This window comes from Podarcis muralis, chromosome 15, assembly GCF_964188315.1.
Source record: "Podarcis muralis chromosome 15, rPodMur119.hap1.1, whole genome shotgun sequence".
NCBI classification, from domain to species: Eukaryota; Metazoa; Chordata; class Lepidosauria; order Squamata; family Lacertidae; genus Podarcis; species Podarcis muralis.
In genome coordinates this window covers 42,439,313-42,454,874 of record NC_135669.1, presented here as the reverse complement: position 1 = coordinate 42,454,874, position 15,562 = coordinate 42,439,313, and the positions used below count along the sequence as shown (strand labels likewise).

Genomic DNA, 15,562 nt, shown 5'->3' with positions numbered 1-15,562 from the left:
CTAATCCAGCATCGTGTTCTCACAAGAGCCAACCAGGTGCCTCTTCTGGGAAACATGCAAGCAAGACCTGGGCACATCAGCCCTCTCCCCTGCTGCTGTTTCCAGCAACTGATGTTCAGAAGCATAGCTGCGTCTGACTGTGGAGCAGAGCAGCGCAGCGCCATCAATGGCCTCGGCTTCTATTCCTCTTTTGAAGCAAACCAACTTGGTGGCCATCACTGTCTCCCGTGGGAGCGAGTTTGAGCACCCATCTCCAATATGGGAACTTTCCTCCCCTTCCTGACCTGGAGATGCAGTGAAGAGAACGCAGCACTTTGCGCTCTGAGTGACAGCGCTTCCCCAATATAAGCCGCTCCGCCCCACGGCTGGAGACTAACCAAAGGCTGCTTTTATCAGTCACAACCACACCGCTTCAGGTTTTGCTGGATGAGTTTGGAGTCAGACCGCCCTTGTACAAAGTTGTTTTTATTTTCTTTAAAAAAGGCCAGATCACCAGTTCTTCATCTCAACAGCAAAGCTAATAAGGGAAGGAAGAGGTTGACTCAAAGCAACCTCCATTAACCCCTTTTCCTTCCTCTTCCCCCAGCCCAAAGGAAGACTTGCGTCTGTGGCACAAATAACCTTCAAGTATATAAGTAGTTTTCATCGTGGCATGGATTCCTTCAGAGAAGCCACCCTTTTCTCCTTCCTTGCAGCCAGCTGCAAACTTTTAGATGGCAAGATAATGGCCCATACTCATAGCTGTAAACAGCTGGAGAGGAAGAAGTAACCCCCATCTTCCTTCTGAAGCAGCTGCGAGCACCACTTGCCTGAAAAGCCCCCAAGAGATTTCCCTCTGCAGGAGTTGTGCTGCAGTCTCAGAAGGCATTAAGGCACCGGAAGGCGATTTGGAGCAGCAAAATGAGGTTTGTAGTAACCAAGTCCACGTGAGGAATAGGTCGGAGTCGCTGTGCTTTTCAGACAACCAAGTCTGATTCCTGTAGCGTTATCCACCTCAAGGAAGCTCAGCTGGCGAAGGCAAGCACAGAGGGAGCGTCCCAGCAGGGCAGACTGTTACTCAAAAGTCTCGTATTCTTGGGGACGGTACAAGCAGTAATGCTGGACGATGAACACAATGTCAAAGATGATGGAGAAGATTCCCAGCCCAAACTTGGTGGGGTCCCCAAAAACCAGCCGCCATTCATCTGAAAAGCAAAGCAGGGAAGGAACACAATACAGATTGTGTATCAGCGACAGAGTAAGTTGAGAAAAGATTAAAGGATAGAAGAGGAAGGGACACGAAAGCTTATCCAAATTTGTACCCCTCCTGTCCACCTGAAGCTGAAACTTGGGGGTCATACAATGAAAAGCTGATATACCAAAATGTATAATTAATAATAATTCATTTATACCCCGCCCATCTGGCTGGGTTTCCCCAGCCACTCTGGGCGGCTCCCCACAGAAAATTAATAATAAAAAAGTGATAAAACATCAAACATTAAAAACATCCCTAAACGGCTGCCTTCAGATGTCTTCTAAAAGTCAGATAGTTGTTTATTTCCTTGACATCTGATGGGAGGGCGAATAATAATAATTGAAAGGGCAAAGAATAAAAATAGCCTGCATCTTCACACAAGGCATCCCTTGACAGATTCACACACACATCTCCCCCCCAAACCCAATCATATTTTGTGGTTTCTAAAAGCAGAGTAGGGGAAACTCCAGGCCAATGCAGTCTAGAGCTCTGTCTAGCCACCAGGGACTCTTCCCCAAGGCACTCTTCAGGCAGCCCTGCTCCACCCCTCTGCTGAAGCACTTTTGCCTAGGCAGAATGGGCCAAAGGAGGAGGAGGACTTGTTTGCTTAGATGGCAGGGCGCCTGTTTCTATAAACTGCAGACTTGTGGGGCTGGATTGCAGTGTTCTGTGCAAAAGGCAACACACCTGGGACTGCCCACTTTTGTCCCTGTGCCCCACACCATCAATGGTATGTGGTGCCTGGAATGTCCCATCCCTGTTACAAATGTCTTAAAAGGAGTGCAACGGAAAGAAAAAGGATTTCTGCCCCAAGCTGCTTAAGCAGATAATTGGGTTTTTATAAAAAAGAGAGGGGGGACATCACAGTATGAATTCACCCTGACAGGATGGGGCAGTGGGCAGTAGCTTAGGCCTAGTGTATACATGCAAGGGAATGAGAGGGTCAGACAGGGCTCTGCCGCTTTAGAGGAAGACTAAACCCAGTGCAGAAGTTTCAAGAATGGAAAAGGATTACGGGGTTTTTAAGGGTTCGTTTATTCACTGCTTCTTGGCCCAAAGACAGCCCCCCAAAGTGAACAGCATATTAGTATAATAATAAATGCGACAATCATTCAAAAAAAAAAAAAAAGATGGCAAAAAGTAAATACCAATATTTTCATCAGCTTCACCTAGCATGGGTGATAGGGGCCAGCAATATCTGGAGGACCACAGGTTGCTCCCCCACTCATGCTCTGCGTACAGCAGCATATGAGGAAGATCATCTCCCACCTCCTTGCCCATCTTTAGATTCTTGTGAAAGGTCAGTATCAGAAAAAAAACAGAACTGTGGAGGACAAACCTCTGGCTTGATCAAGCTTGCTTAGCTCTAGGTTAGATTACTGTAACACATCATATGTGGGGCTGATGGTCCAGAAATTCAGCAGCCAGGTTGCACACAGGGGCAAGACAGTTTGAGAATATAATGCCATCCTGGCCCAACTGCACTATCCGCCAATTAGTTTCCAGGCCCAATTCAAAGTCCTGGCTTTGACATATAAAGCCTTAAATAGCTCAGGACAGCAATACCTCAAGGATCGCCTCCTTTCATATGAATCTGTGATCATCATTCTGAGGCTCTCCTTTGTGTGCCTCCTCTGGAAGAGGTCCTGAGGGCGGTAACACGAGAACAGGGCCTTTTCAATGGTGGCTCCCCGTATGTGGCATGCTCTCCCCAAAAAGGCTCACATGGTGCCCTCTTCAGGTGTCACGTGACAGGCATTCCTTTCTAACCAGCCCCTTTGAACTGTCCATGGCTTTTTTGATGGGGTGGGATGTTTTATTGTATTCCCCCACTGGTTTTAACGTATGTATGTACAGTAGGTTTTTTTTTTTTTAAGTCTCTGAGTTGCTGCGTTGAAAAGGCGGCTGCTAATAAATTTATCAATAAAAATAATAATTACCATTGTTGTAAGACTGCAAGAACATCTGAAGGAGGCTGAAGGTGCCTCCCGTGAAGTCCAGCAAAACATTTCCGATGCTCCAGCCCTCGGTGCTCTTGCGGCGGAAATTCAGGTAAGCCTAGAGAAGGGAGAAGGGAGAAGGCATCAGGGCAAGGGAACTCCCACTGGGAAGGAAGATGGTCTCCCAAGCTTCAAAAGACGTGTTTTTGGTAGGCTGGCACTGGTTTTCTGGTAGATCAGGCCCAACTACATACAAAATGGTGTGGGAAAATGGGACCGACTGAATGAATTAAGGAAAATGACACGTGGATCTAGTTAAATGGCGTTATTTGTTTTGATGTCAGGCTATAGAAAACCACGAACGCTGTAAAGGAAAAAGTAGTAATTTATATCATTGTATATCAGATGATTATGTTAATTATTAATAATAATAAAAAAATTATACCCCGCCCTCCCCAACCAGAACCGGGCTCAGGGCAGCTAACACCAATAAAATCACAGTAAAAACATAAGGGGGGGGGACCAATTTAAAATACAGGTTAAAATATAGGATTATTAATCCTATATTGTGTCATCTGAATTCTGTTTGTGGGGAGGGGATAGTCATGTTTATATTTATACCCTAATCAGCATTACAGTGGTACCTCGGGTTAAGAACTTAATTTGTTCCGGAGGTCCGTTCTTAACCTGAGGTACCACTTTAGCTAATGGGGCCTCCCGCTGCTACTGCCACGTGATTTCTGTTCTCATCTTGAAGCAAAGTTCTTAACCCGAGGTACTATTTCTGGGTTAGCAAGAGTCTGTAACCTGAAGCGTCCGTAACCTGAGGTACCACTGTACAGGCGACTCCTTTGTTTGCGCAGGGGCTGCATTCTGGGTCACTGTGTGCTTGCGTGAAATTGCATATTATTGGGACACCCATTGAAAAAGCCTGCAAACACCCCCTCTGTCCCTTTTTGTGGTGTTTTGGGGTCACTTCCAGGTCTGGCGTGTACGCACGGTCACACGCATATGGGACACGCCTAAAGCAATTGCTGCCTGCACTGTACTTTCATAATACTGTTTGGTATGGAAATTAAGAAAGGAGGCAGAGGCTTGATGACAGACAGAGGCGAAGCCCAGCCATGAAACTCAGAATGGGTCCGTCCATCCCCACTTACCTGTGGGAAGTATTTGACAAGGGTGACGCCCAGCTTGATGTAGGAGAAGTAGAAGAGGAAGGCCAGCCACGTGATCTTCCCGGCAGCAGCCACGGACAAGGTGGTGAAGGCGAAGAGCCAGGCGAAGACGAGCAAGCCAACGGCCACCCAGGAGACCTTCTGGGTCCCTCTCTGAAAGGCCAGATCATCAGCATAAACAACTTACAAATGAGATATGCAGAACCAGGAGTTGGCACGTTGGGTAGAGGGTTTCTTTGGGTCCTGGCTCAGTGGTTAGAGCATCTGCTGTGCAGGCAGGAGGTCCGAGATTCAAGCCCCCATATGAAACCCTAGGGAGCTGCTGCCAGTCAGTGTAGACACGGAGCTAGATGGTCTCACTCAACCCTAAGTCACTTTCTTGCATTCCTCTTTAAATCTGCTCTTAAGTCGGAACCATGAGGACTAGCATCCTGCTTTATTTTGGGCGGGAGGAAGGGGGCTGTGGCTCAGTGGTAGAGCCCACAGAAGGTGCAGGTTCGATCCGAGGCAGGGAGGGCCAGAAGAGACCCCTGCCTGAAACCCTAGAAGAGCTGCTGCCAGCCAGTGCAGGCAATGTGCTAGATGGGCCAATGATCCAACTCTATAAGGCTACCTATGTTTCTAAAGGGTTTCTAAAGTGAAAAAGCTTTTCCTTTGAGTTAAACCAATATAGATGGCATGCCGGCAGTCAGAAAAGGCGCAGGTGTACGATCTTAACCTTCAAAAGAGCTTCCGAGAGAGCGATCTGAAGGGTCCAAGCTCACCTCGTAGATCAGGCACTGGAAGATGATGAGGAGAGTCACAGCGACAGCGTGGAGGCTGAAGAAGACGTCGTTGCTGTCCACCGGGTTCACACCATTGGGATAGGAGCGCAGGAACTGCTCCTAAGGAGGCAGGCGGCTGCTGGTCAGAACTGGGAATATGAGGCAATGGCCAAGCCCCAATGGAAGGGACGAGAGGGGTTCCCACCTACCTTCACAGATTTGACCCAGAAGAGGCCAACGTTGAAGACCGAGTAGGCAATGAAGCCGGTAAGGTTCAGGGCGATGAAGTCAAAACTGAGTCCCACGACACTGGAAGGCGACAGGGGATAAAAACCCAGAAAATTATTACGACTTGATTTCTTGAATAAGAAATCAAGACAACATTTTTATAAAAGAATGGAAATGGTTTATTGAATAAATTGTAACAGATAAAAACATTGGCAGTTTCATAAGAGTATATATTTAAACAAGATGAGTAAATGAATAAATTTAGTTAATTTGGATATGCCGAAGGTATTAAAAGTAAATTTAAAGAACCGCAGAAAGTGGGGGAAGAAAGTCAAGTTTTGAAATGTCAGAATGATTGTAAAATCAGTGAAATGTCTAAATCGGAAAAGTATAAATTAAAAATTAAAAAAAGAAAGAAAATTATTGCTACTTAGTATTTTAAATTTGTTACCTACCCTTCACTCTAAGGACCCAGAACGGGTGGGTAAAAACAATTTAAAATACAGGATCAAGGGACTGTTTTGAACAACTTACAATCTCAGCAACAGGGTGGGCACTAAAACCATATGCATCTCAGGTGACAACGGCCAGAGTAAAGAGGAGCCTTCTGCATTGGCCAGAAACTATCTTGAAGGTGTCAGCCACCTCAATAGGGAGGGAGTTATTTGACTTTGGGGCCTCCAGAGAGAATGTTCTGGACTGCTGCCTGAGCTTCTGAGGGTGGTGGAACAAGCAAGAGGGACCCCCCTTTCCCCAATTTCAACACCTGAGAGGGTCTGTAGGGCAAGAGGTGGCCTTTCAGATCAATCAAAAGGTTACTCAAATGTACACATTGGTAGGCAGTCTTTTGGCCCAACAGGGAAAATGCCATCGGCTAACTTCCAGGAGCTGTGCATCGTCTCACAGCGACAGCCAACTCTGAACTTGCCTGTCTGCTCAACCAATGCTAGAATGTCAAGTTCCTAGACCTCAGGACTGCAGAGATTTTAAGACTGAATGAAGCCTGCAAGAGGGGTCCGCTGTAAAGTCAGAGGCCAGAGGAGAAGCTGAGAGGGGGACACAGTGGCTGTGGGGCTGATCCTTCCAAGGGAGGCAAAAGTTGCTGTGTCCAGGAGAAAACGGGACAAAGGAGGAACAAGCAAGTCTGTACAGCAAAAAATAAAAGTTGTTTTTCTATATGCGATCTCCCTCTAGTGGTAGCTAGAAGGGAGTGGGAATTGTATTTTAGCTTATGCACAGGGTCCCCAGCCTTTTGGAAATCTGATAAATGTATCATGGGCACCCCAAAAGCAAGACCCCTCTGCTTCCTTTTTACCTTTTCCGTCTCCAGTTCTCAAACACCTGAGGGTAAAAGGAGACTGACCAAGCCAGAAAGTAGATCCAGCCAATCACCTGGTCCACGATCCTCACTGCATTGCTGTGGATCACGAGGAAGCGGATTCTGGGCCTGCAGAAGAGGCAGGGGCAGCAGGTCACCAAAGGGAAGCTCACAGCACAATCCATTATACGGATCAACTCTGGTATTTAAAAGCCATCGGGCTCAAGGAGGCTCACCCTGGAGCCAGTGGGATGGAAGTCCATTTCAAAGACAGGGAAGAGGAGGCCCCCATAGGTTTCTCTTGGGAGGGGCCTGCCAAACCTAGGACAGAGGGGGCAGCCTCAAACGGAGCACTGTCTGGGATAAACATCTGTTTGGGGTTTTTTTAAAGCAGATTTCCATACTAGCAAGCATCTCCCAATTTACTCTGCCTCCTAAAAATAATTCTGTTCAGGCAGACAAAAAAAATGTGTTCTTAATTTGGCCTTTAGGTTACCCTCGATTTTAATTTTGAATTTTTGCTCTTAATGTTTTTACTTATGACTTCATGGTTTTAGTCTTTTCGCGAACTGTTTTGAGGTTTGTTTTTTGTCAGCCAAGCAGTATATAAATGTTATGATACAATATTATATCACTGCATTCTGGCATTTTGTATATCCCACCTTTCCCCCAAAGAGCTCAAATTGGTGTGAATGCCTCACCCTCCTCTACAATTTTTCTTCACAACAACCCTGCGAGGCAGGCACAAAGTCAGCTGTAGGGCAGGTGGGCATGGTTTGGCCAGAATTGCCTCACAAGCCATAACATAAAACAATTAGGTAGGAACGGAAAATTTCTGGTCCTCAGTGGGAAGGGAGGCCAAGTTTAAGAAATTTTTAAAAATCCCGAAATTGTTCCAAGGAGCATTATGGCTCTGGTAACAAGGATAGAAAAACACTAAAGTTTGACTCAACTGCTTACCCTGTTTGGTTGGACGAGTTGGACTGAAGATACACCGTCAGCTGCCCGACTTCTTTTGCTCTCACTAGGAAGCTCACCTTCTTTACGCCTGTCGTTACGATTACCTGTTAAGGCACGGAGACAACGGAAGTCGCTTTCTTCCCCAAGGACCACCTCTCCCCATATGAACCGACCCAGACCCTGCGATCAAGCTCTGAGGCCCTTCTTCCTGACAGGTCTGGAGGACGGCAATGTGAGAACAGGGCCTTTTTTGTGGTGGCTCCCAGTTTGTGGGTTGCTCTCCCCGGGGAGGCCCGCCTAGTGCCTTTCGTTATATATCTTTAAGTGCCAGGCAAAAACATTCCTCTTCTCCTAGACCTTTGGCTAATTAATATTCTATATCCTTTTAAATGTGTTTGTGGGAGGGGGTTCTGGTCTGTTCTTGTTTTTCTTATGTATTTTGTGTTCTCATTTTGTATTTATATGTTGCGAATTGCCCTGTGATCTTCAAATTTAATAAACAAATAACTAACTATTCCGCAGGGCCTGTAAGACAGAGTTGTTCCGCCTGGCCTTTGGCTTGGAGCCAATTTGATTCCCTCCCTCTCTTTCTTTTTTCTTTTCCTTCTCCTCCTGCCATGAGGCTACATTTTAATGTTTTAATGTTTTAATGTTTTAATGCTGTATTTTAATTTTGTTTTTAAGTTGTAATCATTCAACTTGTTTTCATTATTGCTTGTAAGCCGCTCTGAGCCCGGCCTTGGCTGGGGAGGGCGGGGTATAAATAAAAATTATTATTATTATTATTATTATTATTATTATTATTATTATTATTATTATTATTCCAGGGCACTCTGCCTGGCCCTTGGGACTCCCCTGCGCCACACACCCCTCACTGGACATGCTCTATGTCTTCCTCAAGCGCTTTTGCCTTGACCTCTTGATAACACCTGGACAGAGAGGGCTGTGCACATAGGAACACATGACACATGTGCAACTCTAATGCTGCACTGCCCTGCTCAACTGAATTGCATGGATGCCTCTTGCTTGCCTGCACAGGGATATGGGTTGGTGTACATAAACAACATATTAGACTCTGGCTCGGTTGGAATGCAGCCTGCAGTACACAGTTGGGTCCACCTATTTTTCCCCGCTGGTCCCACCCACCACAGCCAAGTGGCCCCCGGAAGCTCACCCACAAGGGAAAGCGGCCCCCAGGCCTCCTTGCCAGATTCACGTGGGCTGGCAGTGGTACTCCCAGACTTCAAACAGGAATCTTTCCCAGCCCTTATCTGGGATGGAACCCGGGAATTTCCCAAAGGCAGGTGTTCGTTCCGGGACTTACTTGATCAGGCAGCTCGACGATGGTGCCGTTTCCCCTGGATGAATATGTAACATTAAACGTGATCACCAGCGTCTGATTGAGCGGGGTGCTGGAAAAGATGGGGGGGGGGGGAATAGGAGAGACATTAGCAGAACCGCAGAGCATTTCTAAGAGCATTACCAACTTTATACTTTCATGGCTTCCCCCAAAGAATTCTGGGACTCTAGTTTGTTCAAGAAGCTGAGAGTTGTTAAAAGGTAAAGGTAAAGGTATCCCCTGCCCATACGGGCCAGTCTTGACAGACTCTAGGGTTGTGCGCCCATCTCACTCAAGAGGCCGGGGGCCAGCGCTGTCCGGAGACACTTCCGGGTCACGTGGCCAGCGTGATAAGCTGCATCTGGCGAGCCAGAGCCGCACACGGAAACGCCGTTTACCTTCCCGCTATAAAGCGGTACCTATTTATCTACTTGCACTTAAGAGTGCTTTCGAACTGCTAGGTTGTCAGGCGCTGGGACCGAACAACGGGAGCGCACCCCGCCACGGGGATTCGAACTGCCGACCTTTCAATCGGCAAGCCCTAGGCGCTGAGGCTTTTACCCACAGCGCCACCCGTGTGAGAGTTGTTAGGAGACCTCTATTCTCCTCGCAGAGCTACAGTTCCAGAGTTCTCCAGGAAGAGGGACTGACTGTTAAATAAGTCTCTCGAGGGTAATCCTGGGAACTCTAGGTCTTTAAGGAAGCTGGGAATTTTATCTCTAGGGGGTTGACCTTTGTCCTGGAGGAAGAAAGAAGAGGCTATATTCTGGCTATTTTGCAAAGGAAGAAGTGATGTAACTAGGCAAATAAAAGGTAAAGGGACCCCTGACCATTAGGTCCAGCCGTGACCGACTCTGGGGTTGCGGCGCTCATCTCGCTTTACTGGCCGAGGGAGCTGGCGTACAGCTTCCGGGTCATGTGGCCAGCATGACTAAGCCACTTCTGGCAAACCAGAACAGTGCACGGAAACGCAGTTTACCTTCCTGCTGGAGCGGTACCTATTTATCTACTTGCACTTTGACGTGCTTTCAAACTGCTAGGTTGGCAGGAGCTGGGACAAAGCAACGGGAGCTCACCCCCGTCGTGGGGATTCGAACCGCCGACCTTCTGATTGGCAAGTCCTAGGCTCTGTGGTTTAACCCACAGCGCCCCCTGCAACCCTTAACTAGGCAAATAGGGAACTGAAAACCACAGTTATTTCTTACCACCACCATCCCACCCTGTAACCTTCAAGGACAGAGATCAGAAACCCTGAGAGTTCACCTTAAAGTCACCGCAATGTCCATCACGCCACCATTCTCCAGTGAAACCTCCTCAGGAACAGAAAGGGTCGGTGGTCCATCTTAAATAGAAAAGGGCAGGGGGAAGAGAGCTAGAAGGCATTTTCCAGCTTGAGACAAGCTACTTCTGGCTTGGGGGAGAGAAAGGAGGCATGTTAAATCCCAACTGCCACATGAATCATGCATTTTATGGCAACCCCAAAAGAGCGGGGGGCGAGGGGGAGGATCGTATGAACATAGGTTCCCGCACCCTCCTTTGATGCTGTGTAGAATATTTAGAGGAGAGATTTGCTGGACTAACCTGTGCCCTAACCTGAAACTGTGTGTTCAGCAAGTGGTGTCAAGATTGAGGGGGACAGCTCAGAGCCAGTGGATTCTGAGCTGCATCACTTTGATTATTGGACGTTTGCTTTATATTTCTTAATAGAGTAGACCAGATTATGTTACTCTGTTAGAATCTTGAGTAAGGTTTGCAAGTATTCGTATTGTAGTAGCCTGGAGGGGGCTACTTTGTATGTAGTGACTGGTCCAACTTGCCTGACTGGGAGTCTGGAAGGCAGATGGCCTTCTTGGTGGTGGTGCCTGCCCCGTGGAACACCCTGCCACCAGATGTCAAGGAAATAAACAAATACCTGACATCATTTAGAAGACATCTGAAGGCAGCCCTGTTTAGGGAAGTTTGTAATGTTAGATCTTTTGTTGTGTTCTTTATCTTGTTGGAAGCCGCCCAGAGTGGCTGGGGAGGCCTGGCCAGATGGACGGGATATAATTAATAAATTTATTATTATTATCATCATCATCATCATAGTATGGTGCTTCAGTTTAGCAATTTCTTGGTGTGGTAGAAGTCCAGGAAGCAAACCCTGTTGCCAGTGTGTAACCAAATCTTAATTTTTCAGAGACATGCTCAACTGGTTTAAATGTTGGGGTTTGCAGTGCATGCTGTGTAAGCGCTCTGTACATGGTCATGGTTCCCACTGTTTCTGTAAAAATGAGAGGGGGTGTTGGATATTCTCTCTCTGTGTGTGAATCATTTGTTCCAGAAACAGAGAAGAACAGAGAAGAAGTTTCAAGAAGCAGCAGAAGGCTGAGATTTTTTTTGTCTATGCAAGGACCTTTTCTGTGGGAACTGGCATGCGCAGTGTGACAGGATGCACTGATAACAAAGGTTCTGTGTAACTTGTAGTAACTTGCTGCGAGTCTTTTGCTTGCGTCTTGCGGTGAGAGAAGCAGAGAGTGAGTCTTGGACTCTTGTTGGACTCTAAGCCTGCCTTGACCAGTGGTGAATGTCTGTATATATTTGCTACCAATATGCTTTTATACCTACCTAGTAAACTTCTACACTGGACTGAATCTTTATGGTGCCCATGAGTGTTTATCGGTGGTTAGGGATAAATATGCCACAAATTAGGTTTCTGTTTTTGCTCTAACAGATCAGACAAAACCATAATTACAGGAAATAAGGATCCGATGCCCTTATTGACTAGTGCTGAACCCAGTTGCAGTTTTGCAATGACCAATCGCTTCTAACAAATAGATTTGACTGTCCAACCAATGTAAGACATTGCCTGAATTTTACATTTCTTTGTGGATGGGGAACAACAAGCAGCAGGGGCTGAAAGTGGACACCAATCACCCCCCCCCCCCGATCTCTCTGTCAGGCCAGCAAGCCTGGAACTCTTATAATACCAGCGATAGAGAGGGGTGCGAGAGAGAGAGAGACACACACACACACACACACACACACACACACACACAGGTGCTTGCGAGTGTGTGTGTGTAGAAAGTAGAGCACAATACAAAACCACAATTTCCATTCTCACTTTTGGCCTGTACCAAGCAGCCCCCAGAAGACCACTCAGAAAAAACCGTGGCCCTCAGACTGAAAAAGACTCCCCAACCCCTGTTGAAAGGACATTGTTTAAACATTTACAGGGAGACCACTATTATACTATATTCCTGTCTCAAGGAAAGGTATGCCTGCCGCAGGGTCAAAGAATGAGCATCATCAGACACCCACAGCAGGATAAATGAGCTCTTTCCAACTCAGTGGAAGTACTTTTGATCCCCCCCCCCCACCTATTTACAGCTACCACCCAAATTGGTGGAGTCTTGTAAGGAGCGGGCAGGAAAATGCGTTTTGAGAGAGAGCAGATCAGCACCCTGAACTGGGGGCTTCCCACCCCAGCCTTAAAGCCACGGAAAAGCCATTCCTACTTAGACCCAGGAAGTGATGGTCTCTGGAGCAAGCACTGCTGGTTTGTGAGTCCCATGACAAGATCACACTCGCTTGAAACGGCAAGGAATCTATCCGGAGGTGAAACTCCGTCCTTTGATGGATGAGGGATGACTTACCACAGGCTCCCAAGGACACGAGAGACAGGCCCAGCAGAAGGAAGAGGCCGATTCTGTGCACCATTTTTTCCTAACAGCTGGCAGCTGCAAAACGGCAAGTTAAAAGAGGAAGTCCTGGTTAGAGAGGCAGGGAGTGAGGGCTGATGTCCCAAGACAAAACTAAGCTTTTTAAAAAAATAAATAGAAAAAATTATGTTAGTCTAGGGGTAGGCATGAGTCTTAAAAGTAGGTAGGCCTTGGTTCAAATGCCAGCTCAGGTGCAAAGCTTAATCGAGGAGCTAATCGCCGTCTTTCAGCAGTCTACCTCGCAGGGTTGTTGAGAAGGTAAAAGTGTACAGTTGAAGGAAGGTGAGGACAGGTGACCCCACCTAGGCCCGAAGTCACCCCCCCACTCAATAATCACACCAGGCCTCAAAACTGTCCAAAATTCCCTTTGTCTTCTAAAAATCCACAGCTACAGATTTTCTGTGGATTCTCACAAGATGCTGGTACATAGGAAAAAACGTTACTTTTATCAGCACAAGAAGGCTTCAAAAAGCTAATGAATAGACTCTGAATGAATGAGAACTGAATCTTATCTCATTCGGTTGCAACATTTTGGACATGCTGAACCACCAGGGCTCCTCGACCCCTTGGCTCTCACTCCCCTTTCCTGGGAAGGGTGCCAAGAGTCCAAGAGTCCCAAGACAGCTTTCTGTTCATGCTCAGAGGAACTCATGGGGCAGGACTCCTGAGGGAGGAGAAAGGGGAGGGAATTGGAAGGGGAATATATACTCTGTGCAAATGACTGTGAACTGGCGCATGTTTTTGTGAGTTATCACACTTGCTCCTTCTACCAATTCATGGATGGTAGAAATAAAGCTTTTTCTCCGAAACTATTCCTTGAGTGTCTGTTGACTCCCATCTCCCTTTCCCGGGCGCAATATTTTCCCCACCCGAGGGCAAAGCCTCATAAGGCTACACAGTGGCTTCCGATGACCTGCTTATAGAGCATTAGTTACGAATTGTTTGTGTCGCATCAAGCAATCATTACCCCATGCCTACACCAGCGCATTTCCCCATCCTTGTCGCAGGAAAGTCCTGATTTTGAAGTGAAATGGGCTTGTTGTGCAATACCTCCTAATCAACTATAATTTCTCAACCCTCCAGCATGTGACTGAATCCCGGGTTGGGAGATGATGATGATAACATTCCTGCCACCTTGAGCTCCTTGGAGAAAGGGCAGGATAAAAAAGGAGGATAAAAACTCTTTTTCTCAAGAGATATTTAAGTTTTACAACATCCCAAATTGAAGGACAATAAAATGAAGCAATACAGACACTTAATGCGGACTCTTGCATCATCAAACAGTCATGATTGTGCATTTGTACAAAATCATATGCTCCCATTAAATTGAGGTGGAAATCCCATACCCTCTTACCCTGCTGAACTCAATGGGGCTTACTTATAAGAGGAGACATATTCCAATACGGACAGCCCAGCCACTCAAGAGTGGCTGGGGAAACCCAGCCAGATGGGTGGGATGAAAATGATAACAATAATAGGAATAATCATAATTATTATTTAACCTTTGCTTTAAAAACACCACCACCCTCATGGGCAAAGTTATATTGCAACCAGAATAAATGAAAAAGCTCCAGCATAAAAAAATGACAGCTTGACCAAATTTTGAATCGCATCAAAAGCGGAAGTGAGCAGGAGAAACACTTATTATCATCACCATTTTATCATTATCAAAACCATCAACTGTGCCAACCACCTCAGCGTCCAGCGACTGCACTGTTTCAATGCAGATTCCCCACCCCACCCCGAGTATTTAAAAAATGCCAGTATGGCTTAAAATACAAGTAAGGAAGCCAGGGAGAAGAGTCAGTGGAAGAAGACTGGAAGAAATTTAAAGACTATCTACAGAGATATTGTAAAATCAATGAATGTTAGAATGATGTTGGATTGAAATTAAGTGGTTTCTAGCTGTAATGGTATAAAAGAATATGAAAAAATGGTTTTTTAGAAGTAAAAATTCAAGGTAATAATAATTTAAGATTCAAGATCAGGGTAAAATAAAGAGGGAAAGAAACTGCTGAACTAATAAATAGAACTGGAATACAAAAAAGGGAGGTATGAGGAGGTCCAAGAAACAAGTAAATGAAAAATAAGTGATAAAAAGATTGACTGTTTTTAACTGTTTTTATTTGTATTTTTTCTTTTTCTATTTTGTAATATTGTAAAAACCCTAATAAAAAAATTATAAAAAATAAAATAAAATAAAATACAAGTAAGGAAGGGCAGGTTTAGAAGCGAGATGTTGAAAACAGGAGCTGGGTGTGGGCGTTTGGACTGAACTCTGTATGTGCTCAGAGGGGCTCTCGGACCCTTGCTTCAGTGTCTCATTCCCTGGATCCCTGTTTTTTGGGGGAGGCGGGAATAAAGTTTTGAAGGGTCTCAATGGTGCGGGCACCCTTGGGTGGGGATTGGGGTGTCATGCCCCCTGTGGCCATAGGGTGCTGCTGAGGGCTGAGAGGAGGAGGGGAGGAATGAAAGGGAGACACTTCTCTCTCACACACGACCCCCTTCCCAGACCAAAGCGCCCCAATTTTAAAAGTTAAAGGGCGCCTGAAGGGAAAGCACCGCTGTTATAGACTACAAGCCCCGTCATGCAACGCGGCACCCGAGGCTTCCCAATGCCGGCGGCAGCGCACCGCAATGCACACTGGGAGTCGAAGTCCTCCTCGGTCTGATTCCCCCCTGTCAGAAATAAACTTAAAAGGCCGCCTGGCAATCCTCACAACGGCCCCATAACTCACCGCAGCGGGGCGGGGAGCGGCGTCTCCTCCTGCCAAGCGGTTCCCGCGACTGCCGTCTTTCCCCTCCCCGGCGTTGCTCCCACGGAAGCCTTTCACGTCGTCACCAAGGAGACGGGCCTTATATAATGGCCGGCCGCGCCTCAGGCCTTCCTCTCTCTCCCT

The 15,562-nt window shown here is 46.6% G+C and overlaps 1 protein-coding gene across 1 annotated transcript; it reads right to left on the bottom strand.

Annotated features, from left to right (window-relative positions):
* Positions 1-447: 447 nt before the first annotated feature.
* On the bottom strand, positions 448-15,540 carry CTNS (cystinosin, lysosomal cystine transporter). Its single transcript, XM_028708616.2, has 11 exons — positions 15,401-15,540; positions 12,597-12,680; positions 10,225-10,303; positions 8,947-9,034; positions 7,623-7,726; positions 6,660-6,791; positions 5,326-5,425; positions 5,117-5,236; positions 4,335-4,505; positions 3,175-3,292; positions 448-1,184 (listed from the first exon to the last, which is right to left on the bottom strand). The coding sequence occupies exons 2-11, from the start codon at positions 12,658-12,660 to the stop codon at positions 1,054-1,056; spliced, it is 1,107 nt and encodes a 368-aa protein (XP_028564449.2). The 5' UTR covers positions 12,661-12,680; positions 15,401-15,540; the 3' UTR covers positions 448-1,053.
* Positions 15,541-15,562: the final 22 nt, after the last annotated feature.

Coding starts and splice junctions, on each gene's coding strand:
- CTNS (XM_028708616.2), bottom strand. CDS start 12,660: ATGGTGCACAGAATCGGCCTCTTCCTTCTGCTGGGCCTGTCTCTCGTG. Junction 5,237..5,325: donor TCTGGGTCAAATCTGTGAAG/GTAGGTGGGAAC, acceptor CTGCCTCCTTAG/GAGCAGTTCCTGCGCTCCTA. Junction 1,185..3,174: donor CTTGCAGTCTTACAACAATG/GTAATTATTATT, acceptor TTTGCTTTTCAG/ATGAATGGCGGCTGGTTTTT.